Consider the following 19008-nt stretch of genomic DNA (forward strand, 5'->3'; position numbering starts at 1 on the left):
TTTTACCTGGGATTTAGTTTTGCTGCAAGCTTCTTAAATACCTCGTTTTTAAAAGTGCCAATAAGAAGCATGTCTTTTGTGCAAGATAAGATTTGTTTTTTTTACATGTCAATTAGTGAAAACTATTTTTTCTCAAGTTGAGATAATTCCTGTCAGATCATTTAATTTTAGAACAGAAGTACATCAAACTGTATTTTGTGTATCATACAAGTAGAGTACCTGTAAAGTTGTCCATATTTAGTCATTAAATTGTAACTGTTTATATACCCCTCAGTGTTCTCCTACATATGACACACCTCTTAGATAACCAGCACAGATCCCATTAGGAATGAATACATTTCCTGGGCATGGAACTTCTTCATTTACTTAGTGATAGAAGAAGCTTTGATACACCTACTCACACGCAGCATAATGAAGGCTTATTGCTGAAGGTCATTAACTTGAAAGGAGAGAAACCAATGATGCAGATGTGTTGCCTTTCAAGCAGGTTGTTCTCTTGTAATTTTTGCCCCTTGGCTGATTTATGCATGATGACACAAACTGAATAATCTGTTTGACTTAATCATGATTGCTTATTTAAAACTGGTTCACTAAATAAATAGAAAGATGATATTGAATATGACAAAGCCCAAGTTCTGAAAGGCCAGAATCAGTTTTTGTGTAAATTTACCAAACATTGAAAATATATTATTTTATATTTTTTTGCATCTTTTCAATCTTCTCCCTCCCAGGAGTTTAAGTTCATGGGTCAGTGTCGCTCTCCGTCCGTTTCCCCGAGCAGACAGGCTGCGTCCTCCAGCAGCCCGGCTCAGGAGGAGCTCTCCCTCTTCCAGCAGTTTCTACAGGAGGGGAACCCCTTTGAGATGCATGCTGAGCACAGAGAGGAGGAGACAGAGGACGTGCTGGCGTCCAATGGGGTAAGAGCGTCATTCACACACTCCAGCCCTCTAACAAGGCGACCCATGTCTGCAAAATAGTTAATCAAGTGACAAGTTGATCAGCAGTGATATGATCACTGCAGGCTCTTCAGCCCTCAAGCTGTCATCAGCAAGACGGTAACAAACCTGCATTAACAGTGTGCTGGCCACAATTAAACATGACCTGATTGTTTTAGCTCTGTCTGGAGTCTGCAGCATGCCTCAAAAAGCTTATTTGAGAGCTGATCCAGTTGGAGGGAAAGGACAAAAAGCAGAGCAGTTTGTAAAATTACATCCTCTTTATCACGTAGTCCGCAGTTCTTTGTAGCACCACCCGTGAGGTTTGTGAAGAGTTCCTTTCCAAACACTTGCCCTTTGTTTTCTCTTCCAGTCTAGTCTTTAGTATTCAGCTCTTAAATACAGGAAACATCTTTCGTTTCAAAGAAAAACAGCTCCTGCTCTGCCTTGTTGAAAATGTGAATAGGCAGACTCTTGATTCACAGAAAATGTTCTGCTGCAGATTATTTTGTACTGAGAGCTTCAATCTGCGTGACTGTTCATCCATCAGTATGCTTTGTGCAACTGAATCTTCAAACCCAGAGGACAGGGCTAGATTTACTTAAAGGCAAGTGTAAGCCTTTTGTCTTGTTCAACAACTTGAAAACAGGAGCTCCAGCTTCCCTGAGTAATCTGAAACTATCATGAGTTTAGCATCTACCACAATCCTATACAAAAGACCAGATTATGTGGTGGAGGATGGCTTCTGCAACATCTTTCCATTTCTGAAGTAGCTTGGAGTTAGCAGCAGTGCTGCTGATGTGAAATCAGGCCTCTCTTATTGGACGAGTTGAGCTCAAAGAGTCTTGCTATCAAGTACAGCAGTGCTGTCTCCCTGACTCTGACGAGCAGTGGTTAACAAACATCTTGCCCGTCTCGTTGGTCATAGTTAGTTGTCATCGCTAGCTACACAGGTTGTCTGCTAGCCCATCAAGCCTGCTAGCAGACCCAGTTTTTGGTTGCTTAAAGGTCCCATATTATGCTCCTTTTCTGCAGTTTGATATGTATCATTGATGTCTTCATGAAATGGTAGGGGGTCTGCCCCAGTGGACCACTCAGGTCAGACTTGCTCCTGATTGGTCAAAAATGGGAATCGCTGACATCGGCAAAACCCAGGAATTCCAAACAGCTCGTTTTAGGTCCGGATTTTACATTCACAAGCACCACTAAGTACAGGTTTGTCATTAAATATCACATTTTGTGGGCTGGGAGGAAAGCCAAAGACCCACAAATTTCACTTAAAGACTTAATAAAGCGATTTGTGAATAATATGGGACCTTAAATGAATTTCTGAGCTCTAAGTGTAAACAGACTCACCTTTTGGCAAAGTTTATCTAAGAAATAACTTCCACCTGATACTTAAAGCAAAGACACAGTGAGCCAGAGAATATTGCCTGGATTTTATACACACATATCTAGTATAAAGCCCAGAAAAGGCACATTTGTTATATAAAAGTATTTTTCCCCAACAGTGGAAGAAGAAAGATTGTACAGATATCTTGACATATCACCTAGGCTTTTTATATTTTGGTGTATTTGCCTCTCAGGCTCAATGCGGAAAGCAATATTGTACTGTCGAACATGCTAGACTCACAGCAGCTCCAGCTCGGCTGTTTCTTAAGCTTGTAATCCTTTCCAAAAGGCTGCTGTGTTGCCTGTGCTTGCTGTTTATTCAGAACAGAATCAAATGAAATTTCCTCGTAAGATGAATAGAGTTCAGCTCAAAATCAAGCTTTATATAGTCTTTTTGTAGCTATTTTCACACTGATACATATAAAAATAGTGTTACTAAGACTTAAATGAACCTTTTATTTGAATATGTGAGCATGGTGCTTCCTTTCTAAGTATTTAGTTTTTTTTTTCTGATCAAGGGGCAGATATGATACAGCTTTTTCTTCTTTCTGCTCTTTTTCATTAATTTGAGATTTTTTTTTTTTGTATTGTATGTATATTTTTATCTCGACATGAATGAAATAAAGACCAGCTAAACCAAAAGATTTTGTTTCACTTTGCACTTGAACTTTGATCTTCTGTGACCTCTCTCATCTGGCATGTGACATTTCTCTCCAGTACGAGTCAGACGAGCTCGAGAAGAGTGTTTATCAAGATTACGACAGCGACAGCGATGTCCCTGAAGAGCTCAAGCAGGACTACGTGGACGAGCAGACCGGAGACGCTCCTCTCAAGAGGTCAGTTCAAATCCAAACAGTTTTACACGACACAGCTCAGGTTAGGACATATGACAGCTCTGTGTGTATGTCCAGCTGTCCATCATTCCTACTCCCTGGTATTTCTCATTTTTGACAGCAAGTGGGCATAAACAGACACAAAAATAAGTTTCTCATCGAAAGCAGGGACACAGCACAAACTGATGTGTCCTCCAATCTCTTTGCAAGAGCCTCTAAAAGGATGAGAAGTCATGCATTATGCCACTTTTTATGAATTTAGCAATGATAATTTTGCCTTGCCTCTGCCTAACCCTGCTAAGTAGGCAGAAAGCTTTTATAAAGCTTTTTGTCAACCCATGAAAAAATCTCTTTCTTCCCACCTCCGCCTACATGATTAGTGACTACTGAAAGATTAGTCGATGTTTAATAAAGGCGGAGGCATTCAAGTGATTCTCTACCGCTCACAAATTAATTCATTTCCACATAATTGAGACAAATTAATGCAGATGAGGAAAGTTTTGCATTGCTTGCCTTTGTAATAAATGTAAACAGTCACAATCTGAGCATGTTGTTCACAGATTTTTTTACTTCAGGTTTTAAAATATTGGATTATAAGATTGTTACTTGATGGGTGTTTATCAGACCAGATATTAAAGGGTAATAGGGGTGGTGGAGTTTAGGAAATGAAAAATAAGAAGCACAACAGGAAAATGAAACAAAGCAAAGTAAATTTCATCTGTAAATCTCAACTTCTATCAGACACTGGTTTTCTTTTGGCCACTTTACTCATTGTTTGAGCCTAACCTTAGTCCTGTTTGAGGTACTGGTTCTTTTCATAAAACTGAGAAAATGAGTTACTCAACATCTAGCACTTTTTTTTTCCTAAGAAAAGATGTCTTAATTTTGTGTTCAATATTTATCACATGCAAGAGGCTTTAGCTCACCATCGAACACCAATACCCGACAGCAATCAGGCCCTAAAGGTGGATCCTAAAGAATCAACCTTGCAGTTATTTCTCGACAGCTTACACTGTCAGTATTTTAGGTTACACCTCCACAGGAAAAGGATCTGTTGAATTACTCAGTTCAAGTTACCTTTACAACAATCAAACTGACATTGCATATTTCAATCATGGCTCATGACCACTGCTCAGGAATACTTCAATCTTGATGCACACTGGGAAAAAAAATGTAATTACATCAATTGTTTTTTGTCTTATTTTCAGTTAAAAATGTCTCTTTAGACTTAATGACCCTCATTTCTTAAACTTGTGAAAAATGGGTGTACACTCCTTTTCACGCACACATCGGCATTTATCAATTTGAACGTGGGCGTTGAGAACGCTCAAATCCCAGGTCTGAGTTTGTGTACGCAAGTTTCATGTCAGTGGGGAGCGGGGTGCTGGGAGAAAAAACTGTCTGTGGAGGAGAGTTATAAGATCATATGAGCGCGAAACATTTTCAGACAGAAAAACTGAGTTCTGTTTTAAGACATTTTTCTGTTTTCAAGGAAATTCTTCTTGTTCCATTGGCAGATTTTTTTTTTACTTGTTGCGAGCAATTCAGACCTCTTTTTTTCTTTAATTAACCTGAAACAAGACATTTTTTTTGGAATGACCAGTGAGTGTGGCTCAAATCAAGTATACCAAGACAATTTTTACTTAAAAAAAAGACAAAAACACTTGATAAGATTTCGTTTTTTTTGCAGTGCAGGCACAAGAAAACAGTCAATCTTCATTTATGAAGCACCAGTCGTGATAACTGTGGCATTTTACAAAAACAGCAGATTAGACTTGTAGATCAACTGAGACCCGACATCAAGACAGGTTAAGTCATTTTAACCATGCTGGGTGTAGCACTTCGTAAGACACTTAGTCAGTTACAATGGCAAGAACAAAATTGTGCTGACATCTGAAAACAAACCTGACTACAACAAACCATTACTAGACAACCACAGCAAACAAGACATAAATACATTTTATTGCATAGCTTTTCATGAAGACAGATTGTTTTGATTAAGTGTGACATGCCTGATATTTTTGCTTTAAGTCACACCACATTGGATTTATGCAAGTGTTCAACCATGTATCAACCTATAGTCACTTAATCACTAATTTCCCTTTCTTAAAGCAGAAATTACTGCTGGTTAATTGTTAACTGGACTGCATGGTCACAACCTGAAATAATGATTAATGGCTAATATGGCTCAGTGATGAGTGTCAGGGGTCTGGTGCCGCAGGGTTCACCAGTTCAAACACGTCATCATCAAGGTGCCATTTTGTTTCCAGCTTTGTACGAAGGGTTCTGATTGATCAATTACACGACTCTGACCCGTGCTGAGGTTTTGAACCGAGGCCTGTCATTGCCAAGGAAGGTGGTGTTAATGATTATAACTGACTCTCTTCTTTTCTCATGACTCAGTCCTACTTTATGTCTCACCTCTACCTTCACATTTGCACCAGTGTGTCTCGAGAGACCATCAGAAGCAAGAAGAAGTCAGACTACAACCTGAATAAAACCAATGCTCCCATCCTCACTAACACCACCCTTAACGTCATCCGGCTTGTCGGTGAGTCACACACTTAGAGAAACAACTTTCAGTCATACAGACACAGAAAAAGAAAGAGGTGGTAGAAATGTGTAATACGGGGTTGATGACATTACATTATACACAATAGATAATGTTTATTGCACAGTAAAAGATGTTTTCCACTGTTGATAATGTATAATGCATGATTTATAATCTACAGCATATCACAATGTTGATTTTTTTAATATTACACGTTAAATCATGGGTATTGCATGGTAAATACTGAAATCTGAACCAAAAAATTGTTCTACCAGTAAAAAAAAATAAAAATAAGAATGGAGGAACAAAAAAAGCAGCTCTACTTGAAAGCTCTCACATCTTAGCCACAGTGGGAGTCCTCTCTAATCTGCACTTCCATTAATCTGTCAGTGAAGCCACCAGCTCGTGGCAGTCATCACACTCTCGCTGCTGCTGCTGCTGCTACCTTTGTGACTGAGCCACACTAATAACAGTTAGCTTTTGCCCTGTGCTCTGACCTTTTGTTTCCAGAAAGGTGCTTTCATGTCTTGGTAATGTGGCTTTGAAGACATCAATGCTCTTTCATGGCCAAGCGTGCCCTTTGGCAACGTAAAGCTAATGATGTGATTTTCATGTGTGAAGATGAATTAGAGGAGACGGTTATCTCTCTGTAAGCTTGTATGATCTTACCCCATATGAATTTAATTAAACAGTTCAGGCTGATACAGGTCTGCTCCTACCCTTTAACACTGAGCACTTTCCACAACATAACAAATACATGATCCTAGATATGAGCTTACACACACAAGCAACTCTTGTTTACTCCACAGTTATGGAAGTTCATCAGATGATTTTTCTTTCTTCTTCAGCTTTTGTTTTCATTTTATTTTCCAGTTAAGTTTACTTTTTGTGTTTTTCTCTTTTCATTTTATTGTTTATTTCTTTAATTTCATTATTTAGCTGATTTGATTCTTGCTCTGGTCATGTTAATAAGACTTTACTTTCTTCCTTGATTTCATCATTCCTTCCTTTTCACCTTTCATACTGTACAAAAACGAGAATAATGGGACCTGTTATCTTTTTTCTCACCTCACAATCAGTCATATTGATTCAGAGCCATGCAGCAAAACTTTAACGGAGTGAGAACCCAAAGTTTGATCCCAACCAATCACTTCTAATTCACTCTGTGCAGCTCTGTGATGGAGTTAGAGAGTTCCCTTCGAGTGAGAGGCTGTGAAAAATGAAACAGTGAGAGAAATAGCGCCGTCTCAGTGGCAAAGCCAGCTTGATTCAGTTTATTCTTTTCTTTGTTTCTACCTTCCATTCATCAGTTCTGAGTCAGTGGTAACCTTGTTACACTCCTGTACCTCTACACCCAGTGCTGTTATTACCTCTGTGCTAAATCAGGTCCTTGCTTTTGAATGTATGAAAATGTGCCTCTGCTGAAGATCTTCTTAAAAGACTGTTGTTCCACACAGATTAACTTAGTCCAGATGAACTCTGTGAGCCCCCTTAGAGGTGTACTGAAGAAGTGAGATACAAACTTCAGTGGAAAATGATGCTGGGTTGAGGGAGAACAGTATGGGTGTTCACTTTCTGAGACCCACTTGTGCAATAAAAATACTTAAACCTCTTACAATAGCCCAGGCTCTTTTGACTTTTTATTTTTCTTCCCACTCTGCACAGGGAAATACATGCAGATGATGAACATCCTGAAGCCGATCGCCTTTGATGTCATCCATTGTGTGTCCCAGCTGTTCGATTACTACCTGTATGCTGTCTACACCTTCTTTGGACGCAATGACATGGTACATTATTTATTATTCCCTTTCTACAGCTGCTCTGTCCTCTTGAATGTGGCTTGTTATTGACGGACACTATCTGTGAAAATGCACATCCTCTACTGTACAAAAGCAAAACACTGAACGGCACCAAAGGAGCATTTTTCAACAAAGACATTTTTCAGCTAATGAATTATAGCACTCTTTACACCATCAAACAACTTCCAAGAAAAATAGATGCTCCTCACTCTCTGTATATTTGCAGGCTTCCTTAAATGCCTGAGTGAAATCACCATCATAACCACACATTGGCTGAAACAGCAACATCTCAACTTTCAAATACCGTTAGAAATTTTCTGATCGTGCAAACCATCACAGAATAACCATCATTCAAAGTGCGCTTGTGGAAATGTGTTTGTGTCAGAGCATCTGGAGTTGAAGTGTTAAAGAAGGCTGAAATTTTGTCCTTTGCTGCAACCAGTCACCAGGGGGCGCTCCAGTTTTTTTTTTTGGCTTCAATTTTGGGAGTTGTGTTATTATCCATCTTTTTAACCAGTTTTTGATTGTAGTTGTGACATTTCACAACATAACATGGCACTGTTGGGATTTATCCACAACTGCTGCAAAGTTTTCACAAAAGCTTCTCCATTTTGCTTGACGCAGCAACTAGAGCTGTTAAATAACTTTTCTTTTTGAAGATATAACTACACACACAATACACATGTTGGTTTCACTTCTTTAATATTAACTACATCAATGTGGCATGGCCTTGAGTGGAGCAGCCTGTGGCACTGTTGATTACTAAAGCTTAGGCTGCCTCGATGGCAGCTTTGATGTTGTCTGTACTTTCGGATTATCCTCTTCTTGACAATACTCAACGTGGTCCATGTCAGGTGAGTTGGTTGGCCAATCAAGTACAGTAATAATATGGTCCACCGACCCTTCGGTAGTAGTTTTGATGTTAGTGTCAGGTGTTAAGTCTTGCAGGAAGCATGAAGCAAAGAAAAAATCTCCTGGAGGGCGGCTGCGTTGACTTTGGACATGATACAACTGGGGATGTCCTGATCTGATACACCGATATGAGGAAGTGGATAGCATCAGATTTCATTACGTGATTGGGACTGGTCCAGTTTTCACATGTTTTTAGCACCGTAACGCTTTGCAGCTGCTGTAAATCAAACCACGTTGCAAACATGTCCACTGTGTGGAACTACTTCTCTTTGGGAAGCAATGATGGTAAAGCAGAGCCTTAAAACATTTGTAAAGTGAGTGTTCCTCGAGGAGGTACCAACAGGGCTCACTTTGATACAACAAATGATTTGCCATTTACAGTGGAATCACCCGACGGAGTACAGGATTTAGAATAGAATAGAATAGAACTTTATTGTCATTGTAACAAGTACAACGAAATTAAAGTCACAGCAGCAATCAAGAAAACAAAAAAGTGCAAAAAGGTCCATAAGAAAATAGATGATGACAGCTTGTCCATCATTGTCCAGTTCAGCCAGCTTCCACCTCCACAGGGTCCAGGACTGAGCTTCTTCAGTCATGCTCCATCTCTTTCTCCTGGATCCTGTCTGCTCACAGCAGATGAAGTTCTTCCAACATGGCATTGGTGTCTGATGTTAGCTCCATTAGCCATGTCTGTGAATAGCATGATGCTACTCTGCCCTCTGGTATTTCCTCTGTTGCAAGATTAGCATGGCTAGCTCGTCCATCTTATTGGAGATAGATCTTACGTTCCCAATAACGATGGATGGAAGGACACGTCCACGTTGTCACTTCTTAGCTCACACCTGAGAACCAGCTCGTCGTCCTCACCTCCTTCTCCTCACTTTGTGGGAAGACATCAGGCCTTTCACCAGCTAGCATTGTCATGCTACAGGCTGCTAACAGCTGATGCAGCTATTTCTTACCCGTAGGATCTCCAGACAAACACAGGAGAAAAAGTAGTAAAAATATCACTGAAGCCACAAAAAGTTTGGTGTCCATGACCAACAAATGAGCCAAACAAAGTAATGATCCACTCCCAATACAAAGATTACGAAAAAGAGACGAAAAAATGACAAGAAACGGACAAAGAAGAGAGAGCTGCTGCAACAGGCAGCCAAAGCCAACAGGGCGACGCCTAGCAATTTATCAGAGATCAGAGAAGTATCTTATTGAATTGGTATTGGAATCAGAAGTCCAAAAAACTGAATCAGGACATCCCTAGATATAACACAGATGACTGGCACAGGCAGGTGACATGGCACCTTGAATCATCAAAGACTGATGAATTCCCATGGTGGACTTCAAGCACCTATCTCCACTGTCCCTCCAGAATCAAGGGGAATTTGGGGGAGGCTGTACCACATTGATTTCCAAACCAAATGCAAAATTTACTCTTGCCTGAAAAGAGGACTTCAGGTCACCAAGCAACTGACCAGTTTGTTTAATGCAGCACAGGCGAGATAACTCAGATGTACAGTTTGGGAGTGGCCTAGAAATGCAGCTGCTGTAAGCAGCTGCAGCTCAAAGACATCAGTGAATAGTTACTCCTGATGCACAAACTCCGATCCTTATGAAGCTTTCTATATTTCAAGAACTAACTTTTCTTAACTAACTAACTATTGTAATCTCTTCCTCAAGGTTTTTTTGGTTGAAGGCAATAATTATCAAAATTAAATTTTAAAAAATACTTGAAACATTTAGATACATATGTAATGAGTCTGAGATGTAGTTCATTGTATCTTTTTGAAACAACTGATGGAAAACATTAATTTTTATCACTATATCTTACTTCTTAGAGATGAAGCAACAGCAGTGAGCCCTGATGCATCTACAAACATAAAGATGCAAACATTAAATCACAGCACCTCCACCTTTGAATCTTCCACCTGACCCTAACCCTTCAGACTGTTCATTACATGCTCCTGCTGTGTGGCATCATTTACTCGCTGTTGAAATCCAAGACGTGTCTTAGCTTCACCCCATAAGTAATCTGAAGCTGTTTTTTTCTTTTCTTTCCATTTCAGAGCTCACAGTTACACACTACTGCTGCTGCATCAGCGGGTTGGTGCTTCAAGAAAATTGCCAGCATTTATTTCCAAAAGAGGATTTATGAATTTTTTATGTTTATTAGATGAAATACAGTGCGACTGGGGAATAACTGCTGCCTCTTTCTTTTCATATGGCAGTATGTTTCGGGTACAACTTTCCTTGAATGATAGGTTACAGTCTGCAGGCCCAGGCCCCTCCTCCTCCTCCTCCTCTTCCTCCTCCGCTCTATCTAAAGAATATCATGACATTTATACTGCGCCTCGCAGAGAAAGAAAACATCATTTGTGTCAGCAGCAGTGCCCTCAGGGATGTGGTAATGATAGCAACAAAATGACTTCTGTCCCTTTACAGTGGAAGAGATAAACAGGATGAACGCTCAGTGGAAGCCGCTTTGATACACATTATTGTCATGTTTGTTTGTGTGCCTGTGTGTGTGTCTGTGTGTACATTGGAGTTGTGAAGCGGTCTCTTTTCTTATGTGTCTCAACCCACCCGTCGTGGGCTGGAACAGTAAAAGTATGTTTTGTTCGTCTGCTCCTTCACTGTTTCTTCTTCAAACATATTGTATAAATCATTATACTCGTCTCCCTTTCATATCTTTTGTGCCTTAATCTTACATGTTCTTTTCTCGTCACACAGTCACATTTGTCTTTCATCCCCTCTGACTTTTCCTCACGTCACCCCCCTGCCGCTCTTCATCTTTCTGTGAAACTTTCCCTTCCTCTTTCTTTTCAGTGCTGTACCTCTGGTCTCATTAAGAGTAATTTCATGAACCCACCCACTTCATGAGCAGTCTCTCCCAAAGAGGCACCTACAGTAAAATGCTAATGTGCCCATGAATTTTTTAACAGCTTATGGAGATTTCGGTGCACATATGCTTGTATTTTGACCTGGGCTCTGTTCTTTTTACACCCCCAGAATCAAGAAAGAGCTGCTTGACTTCTTTGTGTGAAGAGTAATGGGTGTTATTAGAATTCAAAAGGGTAAATTGCCCATTATCTGTGTATATTGGTGCTGCCAGCTTGAGCTGCACTATTGGCTCTGTCACACATAAGCAAAAGATACATCAAGTGCCGTGCTCAGAGGTTCTCCATTCTCACCTCAACCGAGTTCCTTCTGCTGGAACCAAGAAATTAACAATTATTTGAAGCATGATTCATGTTTCAACATTATGTAAAACTGTGCCCCATGGACTTGATATGTTTCTCATCTATTTTTTCCAAGAGGAGACAGAGTTCGCCAGGAAAGAAAGATGGTTGAGAGGAAATAAAGATAGATGTAATGTCGCTCTGTTCCATGATATGACGGCAGAAGGGAAGGAGGAGGGCGCCCAGCTACAAAGACGATGAAGTAGAAAGTCATGTTGAGACAGAGCAGAGCAGAAAAATGTGTCACTCTGGAAAAGATGACTTCTGAACAGTTCATTTTTCTATCCTTGCTTCCATACTCCCAAAGATAGTTCTTTACAGAGGTTATACATTTTTTATTGCACATGTGCAAGTGAAGGTGCTTACATTATAGAAAAAGTAAACTTATTCTCCAGTACGTGTTTGTGTACTGGTGTGCTGTTTTTAATGATGATTCATTTCTTGACACCTCCACCTTTTTTGTTATTTGTTTTTGTTTTTGTTTTATTTGTTGTTTTTTGTTATTTCTTGTTTCTTGATGTTTGTCTGTCGTCTATTAAATACACCTGATCAAAATCTTAAGACCAGTTGAAAATTTGCTAGAATATGCATTTTGCACATTTGGACCTTTATGAAATTTTAAGTAGAGCTACAGTATGCAAAAGTAAGAAGGAGGAGTGTGACAAAAAACACTTGGAACTTCAAAAAAAAAAAAAAAAACTGAAATAGGTTGTTTATCACCTAATCAAAAGTGTAAGACCACAGGCTATTAAAAGCCAAAATCTGCTCAAAATGATCATTTTCTGTCATCTACATGGTCATGCCCTCCTGATGGCTAAAGCTAAGAAGCTGTCTCTACTTGAATGTGGTCGGATTGTTGAGCTGCATAAGCAAGGCCTCTCGCAGCGTGCCATTGCTGCTGAGGTTGGACGCAGTAAGACAGTCATTTTAAAATATTTTGGAAGATCCTGAGCATCAAGGAACAAAAAACATCAAGTGGTAGACCCCAAAAAATTACACCTGCACTGAGCCGAAGGATCCAATTGGCTGTCTGTCAAGACACAGGGTGGTCCTCGACCCAAATTAAGGCCTTTACTGCTGCCGACTGCTGCGCAATAAACATAAGACGGCATCTGCAAGAAAAGGATTTCAAAAACAAATTCAAAGACCTCGTCTCCTACAATGCCACAAAACTGCCTGTTTAGACTTTGCCAGGGAGCATCAAACATGGGACATTGAAAGGTGGAAAAAAGTTTTATTCTCTGATGAGAAAAAATGTAACCTTGGTGCTCCAGATTGCTTCAACGTTACTGGCATGACAAGGAGATCCCACCTGAGATGTTTTCTACCCGGCACAGTGGAGGGGGGTCCATCATGATCTGGTGCTTTCTCATTCAGTGGACACTGGAGCTTCAGGTGGAGGAGGGTGGTCAAATGACGGCTGGTTACGTGCAGATGTTACAGTGGGCATCCCTCATGACTGAGGTCCTGGTCTGTGTGGTAACAGCTGTTTTTTAAACTGGACAACGCTGCAGTTCACATACTCGCTTGACGAAGGACTTCTTCAGGGAGAATAACATCACTGTTCTGGACCATCCCGCATGTTCCCCTGATTTGAATCCAATAGAGAACATTTGGGGAGGGAAGTTTATGAAAATGGTCATCAGTTCGAGACAGTTGATGCCCTTCATGAAGCCATCTTCACCACTTGGAGCTATTTTCCCAAAAGATTTCTGGAAACTCTCGCATCAAGCATGCCCAAACCAATTTTTGGAGTGATAAATGAGAACGGTGGAGCTACTCATTACTGAGTCCTACTGAGAAAAACTTTTGTTCTTGTTTGGAGAGATTTTTTGTAATTTTTGAGTGATGGTCTTAAACTGATAAACAGCCTATTTCAGTTTATTTGTTTTCAATAAATTACTTTTTCAAAGTGCTTTTTGTCACACACCTCCTTCTTGCTTTTGCATATTGTAGCCCTACTTAAAACCTCATTAAGATCCAAATGTGCCAAAGGTAAATTCTGGCAATTTTTCAAATGGTCTTAAGATTTTAATCAGGTCTGTATGTGTGTGTGTGTGTGCCGCTGATTGGATTGGGAGTTGTGTGTGTCCCTGGTTTGCTTTGACCTGGGGTGGGAGGAGGGAGGGGGAAAGCAGGTTTGTTCACATGCTGCATTGCAGTTGCACTGACGTACTTTACAGGTGTTTGTCATTTGCAAGAAATATCATAAAAAAGTTGGAAAAAGTAAAGATGAGAGTTCTCTAACTTAATCAACTAACTTTTTATTTCTGTCCCAATAATTATTTTTCAAGATTGAAAGAAAGGTTAAAAAGGTATCCAATTTTTTTTAGTTTTTTGTTGGTGAAAACTTTATTGTCTCAAATGCAAGGCTGTTCAATATCAAGGACGAAGATGACGAATGAAAGTTTTAGAACTCAAATGAAACTCACTGCATAAAGGATTGCAAACACGCACACTGCCCTAAATTATGCGTAAAATAACAACACATAAGAGTCTCAAGAATAGTAGAAGTAGTAAAAGCTTTGAAATCGTCACCAGATTGTTCTTTGGAGGCTTTGAAATCAATTTTGCGCACTTAAATCTTTAGAACAGAGACAAGGACAAACACACAGGGCCATTTTTAACAAGAGTCGCTTTGACAGAAAATGCTAGATAGTTGCTCATGACCACTTACAGCAGAAAGGAGGAACATGAAAGAGTTTGTGTATCTTTCTTCATGCGTATAAGGGCGACCGCACCCATGGGTTTATTTATCTGTTGTCTTTTCTTCTCTGTTGTCTTTTCTTCTCTTTAACTCTCTTTAACATAATATTTTCTTAATTTGGAATTTTGCTTCTTGTTTTTCCTCACTGCTCTCCACACATCATCCACAGCCCGTCCCGAGCCCGTCTTTGCCTGCTCATGGTGGCAGAGAGGCAGGTGCTGGCAGGGTGGTGGGCCCTGCTTGCTTGGTAAGAGTAGATCTGACAGGGCTGTCCCTCCCTGTGAAGACTGTAGTTCATTTGAATCCTTCAGAGTGTGCGTGATTTGCTTTCTTGAGGAACATCAAGAGCCCCTGAAAGTAATTTCAGAGGCGTTCAGATGTTGACTTTGCTGTGATATCAACCTCTCATCCTTCCCTTTCTTCACCTTCAGTCTGTAAAATACTGAAGCTAGTATAATTGTCTGAATTTGACGCCTCCTCTTCCCAGTTTCTGCTCCTTTGTTCACGAGAGTTGAATAAAATGAAGCGGGTTAAGATTTTCTCCCTTCTGACTCTGTGAGGTGGGAGTAGGTGTGTATTAGTGTGTGTGCTCTCACACCCTGCTGAAGTGTGTTTTCTCACTCTGTGTGTGGACATATGTGTCTCTACAGTATGAGTCATCTGGACTGGGCCTTATCAGCAGCCGACTGAGAACCACACTGAACCGGATCCAGGAGAGCCTCATCGACATGGTAAGACTTTAACTTCCTCACTCTGTTTCTTTCCCTCTTTCATCGTCCTCTGTCGTTACCTCATCCCTTGTTTCATTTTCTGACACGGACATGCTCCATCCTCCATCCTCATGTGCCTCTCTCCTTTTCGTTCCCCTGTTTGTGTCATTTTTTCTGTCCACTCAGTGTGGTCTCACTGCTGAAAGTGTCAACGGCCTGCACTGCCACAAATGCATTATGGGTTGTCATTATCTGGCCAGCGGTCACTCACATATACACACACCTACCTGTGTTTTCGAGACTGTATGTGTGTGAATCCATTAGAAGTTCAATCCCTGCTCCCCTCTGTCCTTCCTACAGCTTTTGTAGCTGACACACTTTGTAGAGTGTGGGTCTAGTGTCTCGGTATATGAGATTTGTGTTTTAATTGTTTGCACTGTAGGCCTTAATTATTAAAACTGAAATAGCAAAGAGCTTCAAACATGAAGTCGACATGATGAGCCTCAAAGTTGTTATATTTTCACTACCTTGGGTAACTGATGGAAATAATTTTTTTTTTTTTTTTTCTAGTTCGTTGAGATGCTCTTGTGTTCTCTATTTGAACATCCACTGACTGTGAGGACACATTTCATTTTTTACTATTACTTTCTGACTCATCCTGTCAGCATGCCTGGAGATTCAAATTATCAGTGGAATTACAGTGCTGTGCGTCATGAGTAAATGTGCACTGCACCTGTCTTCATGTGGAGACGCTTTCATTGATTCTGCTACAGTGTTATCTGTGCAGGTGTCCAATCAACCCAAATATTCCCCCGACCCTCACAGTATTAGTCAGAGTTTTAGGTAACTAAATTGGACCTAGTGATTGAGTTAATATAGAGGGCTTTCACACTAGCACAGCTCTGTGCCTGTTTCGGTTGGTTCACAGCTGGATCCAAAAGAAGTTTGTCTCCGTTTGTAAACTGTGACATCATTGGTGGGTGTGTCATAGTCTGTGCTGATAAAATTAGCATGAAATAGAGGAAAATGGAGACAAAAAGCGTGTAGTGATCAAGTAATGAGACAAAATGTTTGATGACAGTTTAGGCATCACCAGAATGTCAGTTGAAGCTTAAGGGCAGCGGAGAAGAAAGAACACAGAATAATACCGTCTGACTTTCACTCTGCTTAAAGGTAGGTTCTGCATGAATTTTCAGCACTTGTTAATTAACATTAATTCAAACTAGGGCTGGACAATTAATTGGATTTTAATCGTGATTTCAATTTTGCCATCTGACACTCATAAAAACATTATAATCGAAGAAAACAATTAATATGCCACACAGTGTGGATGTATGCAAGTTCCTGTGCTTCATAGCTCTTCTGTGTTCCATGTGCAGCCACAGCGAGTGTGTGAGACTTATGTGGATCAATAATACTGTATGTGCCACTCGCTGGTTCTTTAAAGTTGTGTGTAAATCGATGCTGAAGTTTTTAAATAAATGAATAATTGTGTTTATTAATTGTGATTTCAATATCACTTAAAATAATCGGGATTGTTATTTTTACCATAATTGCCCAGCCCTAATTCAAACTGGGCTCCTCCTCCTTGGCTCAGTGTCAGCAGCAGCACACACCCACTGGCTCTGACAATGATTACGTGAACACACTCAGTAGCTCAGCAACTATCTGCAGAATCACTCTCGAGTCCTTTTATGTGATTAATTGAATACAAAAAAATCCAATCTAGGAGTAAAATGGACTGTGATTTTAAATGGATAAACATAAATTTGGAGTTAAGTCAAGCTTCTCCCAGCGGCAGACACTGTCTAAGCTGAAGCCTTATCTGTCTTTTGAAAACTCTGAGATGGTTTTAGACTACAGCAATGCACTTTATGTTGGAGTCAGCCAGGCCTTTCTGTCGCGTCTGCAGCTGGTCAAAAATGCTGCTCCTTGCCTCCTAACAGGAACTGGTAAGAGAGCCCATCACTCCTGTCCTGGACTCCCTTCATTGGCTTCCTGTCAATTTTAAGATTAACCTTAAGATTTTATTGTTTGCTTACAAAGCATTGAATGGGCTGGCTCCATCCTACCTCTCTGACCTTTTACAGCCACATGTCCCATCACGGTCACTGAGGTCTGCAGATCACTCGCTTATGGTTGCAGCTAATACGGGGCTAAAGAACAAGAGAGACTGTGTTTTTGCCATCGTAGCCCTTAAACTCTGCGACCAGCTGCCCCCGCAGGTTAGGCTGGCTCCCACGCTGCTTGTGTTTAAATCTCTGGCATTCCTTGGCCCTGTTAAAGAGTATGTTTCTATTATTTTGTGGGCTTTTGTGTTATTTTTGTTTCCTTTTCTCTTCCTGTGTTGCTAATGAAAAGCACATGAGTCAATTCCCTTGTTTATAAACCCCCTGTTTATCTTTATAAATCAAAATTAAACATTGGATTACATTATAAATGTAAATGAATGTGTCTGTGAACTCATATTTTAGTTATCCAGCCTATTATTCAAATGTGGATCCTGAAACTCAAATTTCATTTATTTCTAAGTGGAATCAGTTATTTACACATATCATTTTATTATTATTCTGACGTTTGTGAAGCCTCGCAATATTAGTGCAGCTTTTCATTAGAAGAATAAAACGCCTGGAGCTGTTTCAGACAACAGAGAGGCCAATATTGCGTATGCGCATTCAAATTAGATTTTTATCATATGTCACCTGTTGTGACTCACAGTACGCTACTAGCTGATTAGAAAATGGAAAAAAAAGAGTTGTCTAATCCCATGGTGAGGTCCTGAATAATGTTATTTCTTGTTTCATTTTCTCAGAATCTGTGGGGCTTTCTGTTTCTCATATCAGCGTTTCTAATTTCATCTGTATATGTGTACTACACCCAACACAAAGCTGCTGTAAGATGTACTCAGCACCCTGTCTTGTTTTTCTTAGGTCTGATCAACAACAGCAACTTAAAAAACAGTAACTTAATCATTGTTTAGGACTGTATTGAGCTGTGAGTTGCAAATGTTGATTGAAATGAGGAGTCTTAATGGTGACCATCAACACCAGTCTGGTCTCAATGTAAATCTCTTCAGAATGAGAAGTCAGGCAAACAGAGTGAATTGTTTTCTGACCGGCATCACCTTTGCATTCAGGTACAATCAGCCTTTTTCCACGTAAGGGACCCCACAGCATCCAAATTACCCCTTTAAAACAAAGCACTTATTTGACAGAGCAGTGTAATGGCATTTTGATGTGATGGCAATGCCTGCTGCTTGGCGGTGATGTTTATAGCCTTGCAGTTCAGGGCTCGTTCCGACGAGGGGAAGGAAGAATTTGGAGTGAAATAAAGCAGGGAAATGGCGGAAAATAAAAGATGAAAGTCAGGATTTTTTTTTAATAAGCTTTAGATCGTTTTTAAGGGTTTGATGCAGGAATATGTTTCCGCCTCTCAAGGGGAACTTTGCCAAATGATTTAAGCTCTGCTAATTCTATGGTTAATGTGTCGGATAGTTTCAGGAGCCAGGCAAGCCCAGCTGCTTTCTGTACAGGGTTTATTTCTCTACTTGACTGTACAACTGATCCAATACAGATAAACGACTGACTGGATGGAGGCAAAAAACTGAATATCACACACACACACACACACACACACACACACACACACACACACACACACACACACACACACACACACACACACACACACACACACACACACACACACATGCTTGCACATGCATTAGAAATGACTGTAATGGTATCACTTTGTGCCCATCACAGTCTGTGTCCTCAGAGGGAGGACAACGATGCAGGCTGTGTAACTACAGCAATGTTCTCACTAATGCATGCCCTCACGCTTTTAGTCTGTCCTTTCTCATATGCACAGCTCTTTTAGCTTATTGCGATAAATCATTCAGTATTGGGAAAATGCTGCTCTTACCCAGCT

At 40.2% G+C, this 19008-nt stretch overlaps 1 protein-coding gene across 1 annotated transcript in view; it reads left to right on the plus strand.

Annotated features, from left to right (window-relative positions):
- Positions 1-19008, plus strand: part of vps50 (VPS50 subunit of EARP/GARPII complex) — a 147387-nt gene that overhangs the window by 85185 nt on the left and 43194 nt on the right. The window contains exons 18-22 of the mRNA XM_074686866.1: positions 732-917; positions 3045-3163; positions 5605-5711; positions 7377-7498; positions 15019-15099. Coding sequence (XP_074542967.1) covers positions 732-917; positions 3045-3163; positions 5605-5711; positions 7377-7498; positions 15019-15099 — 615 coding nt within the window. The remainder of the gene's footprint in view (positions 1-731; positions 918-3044; positions 3164-5604; positions 5712-7376; positions 7499-15018; positions 15100-19008) is intronic.

The sequence above is a fragment of the Halichoeres trimaculatus genome, unplaced genomic scaffold (genome assembly GCF_033239565.1).
Source record: "Halichoeres trimaculatus isolate MK-OKI-2021-1 unplaced genomic scaffold, fHalTri1.1 fHalTri1_scaffold_14, whole genome shotgun sequence".
In the NCBI taxonomy this organism is placed as follows: Eukaryota; Metazoa; Chordata; class Actinopteri; order Labriformes; family Labridae; genus Halichoeres; species Halichoeres trimaculatus.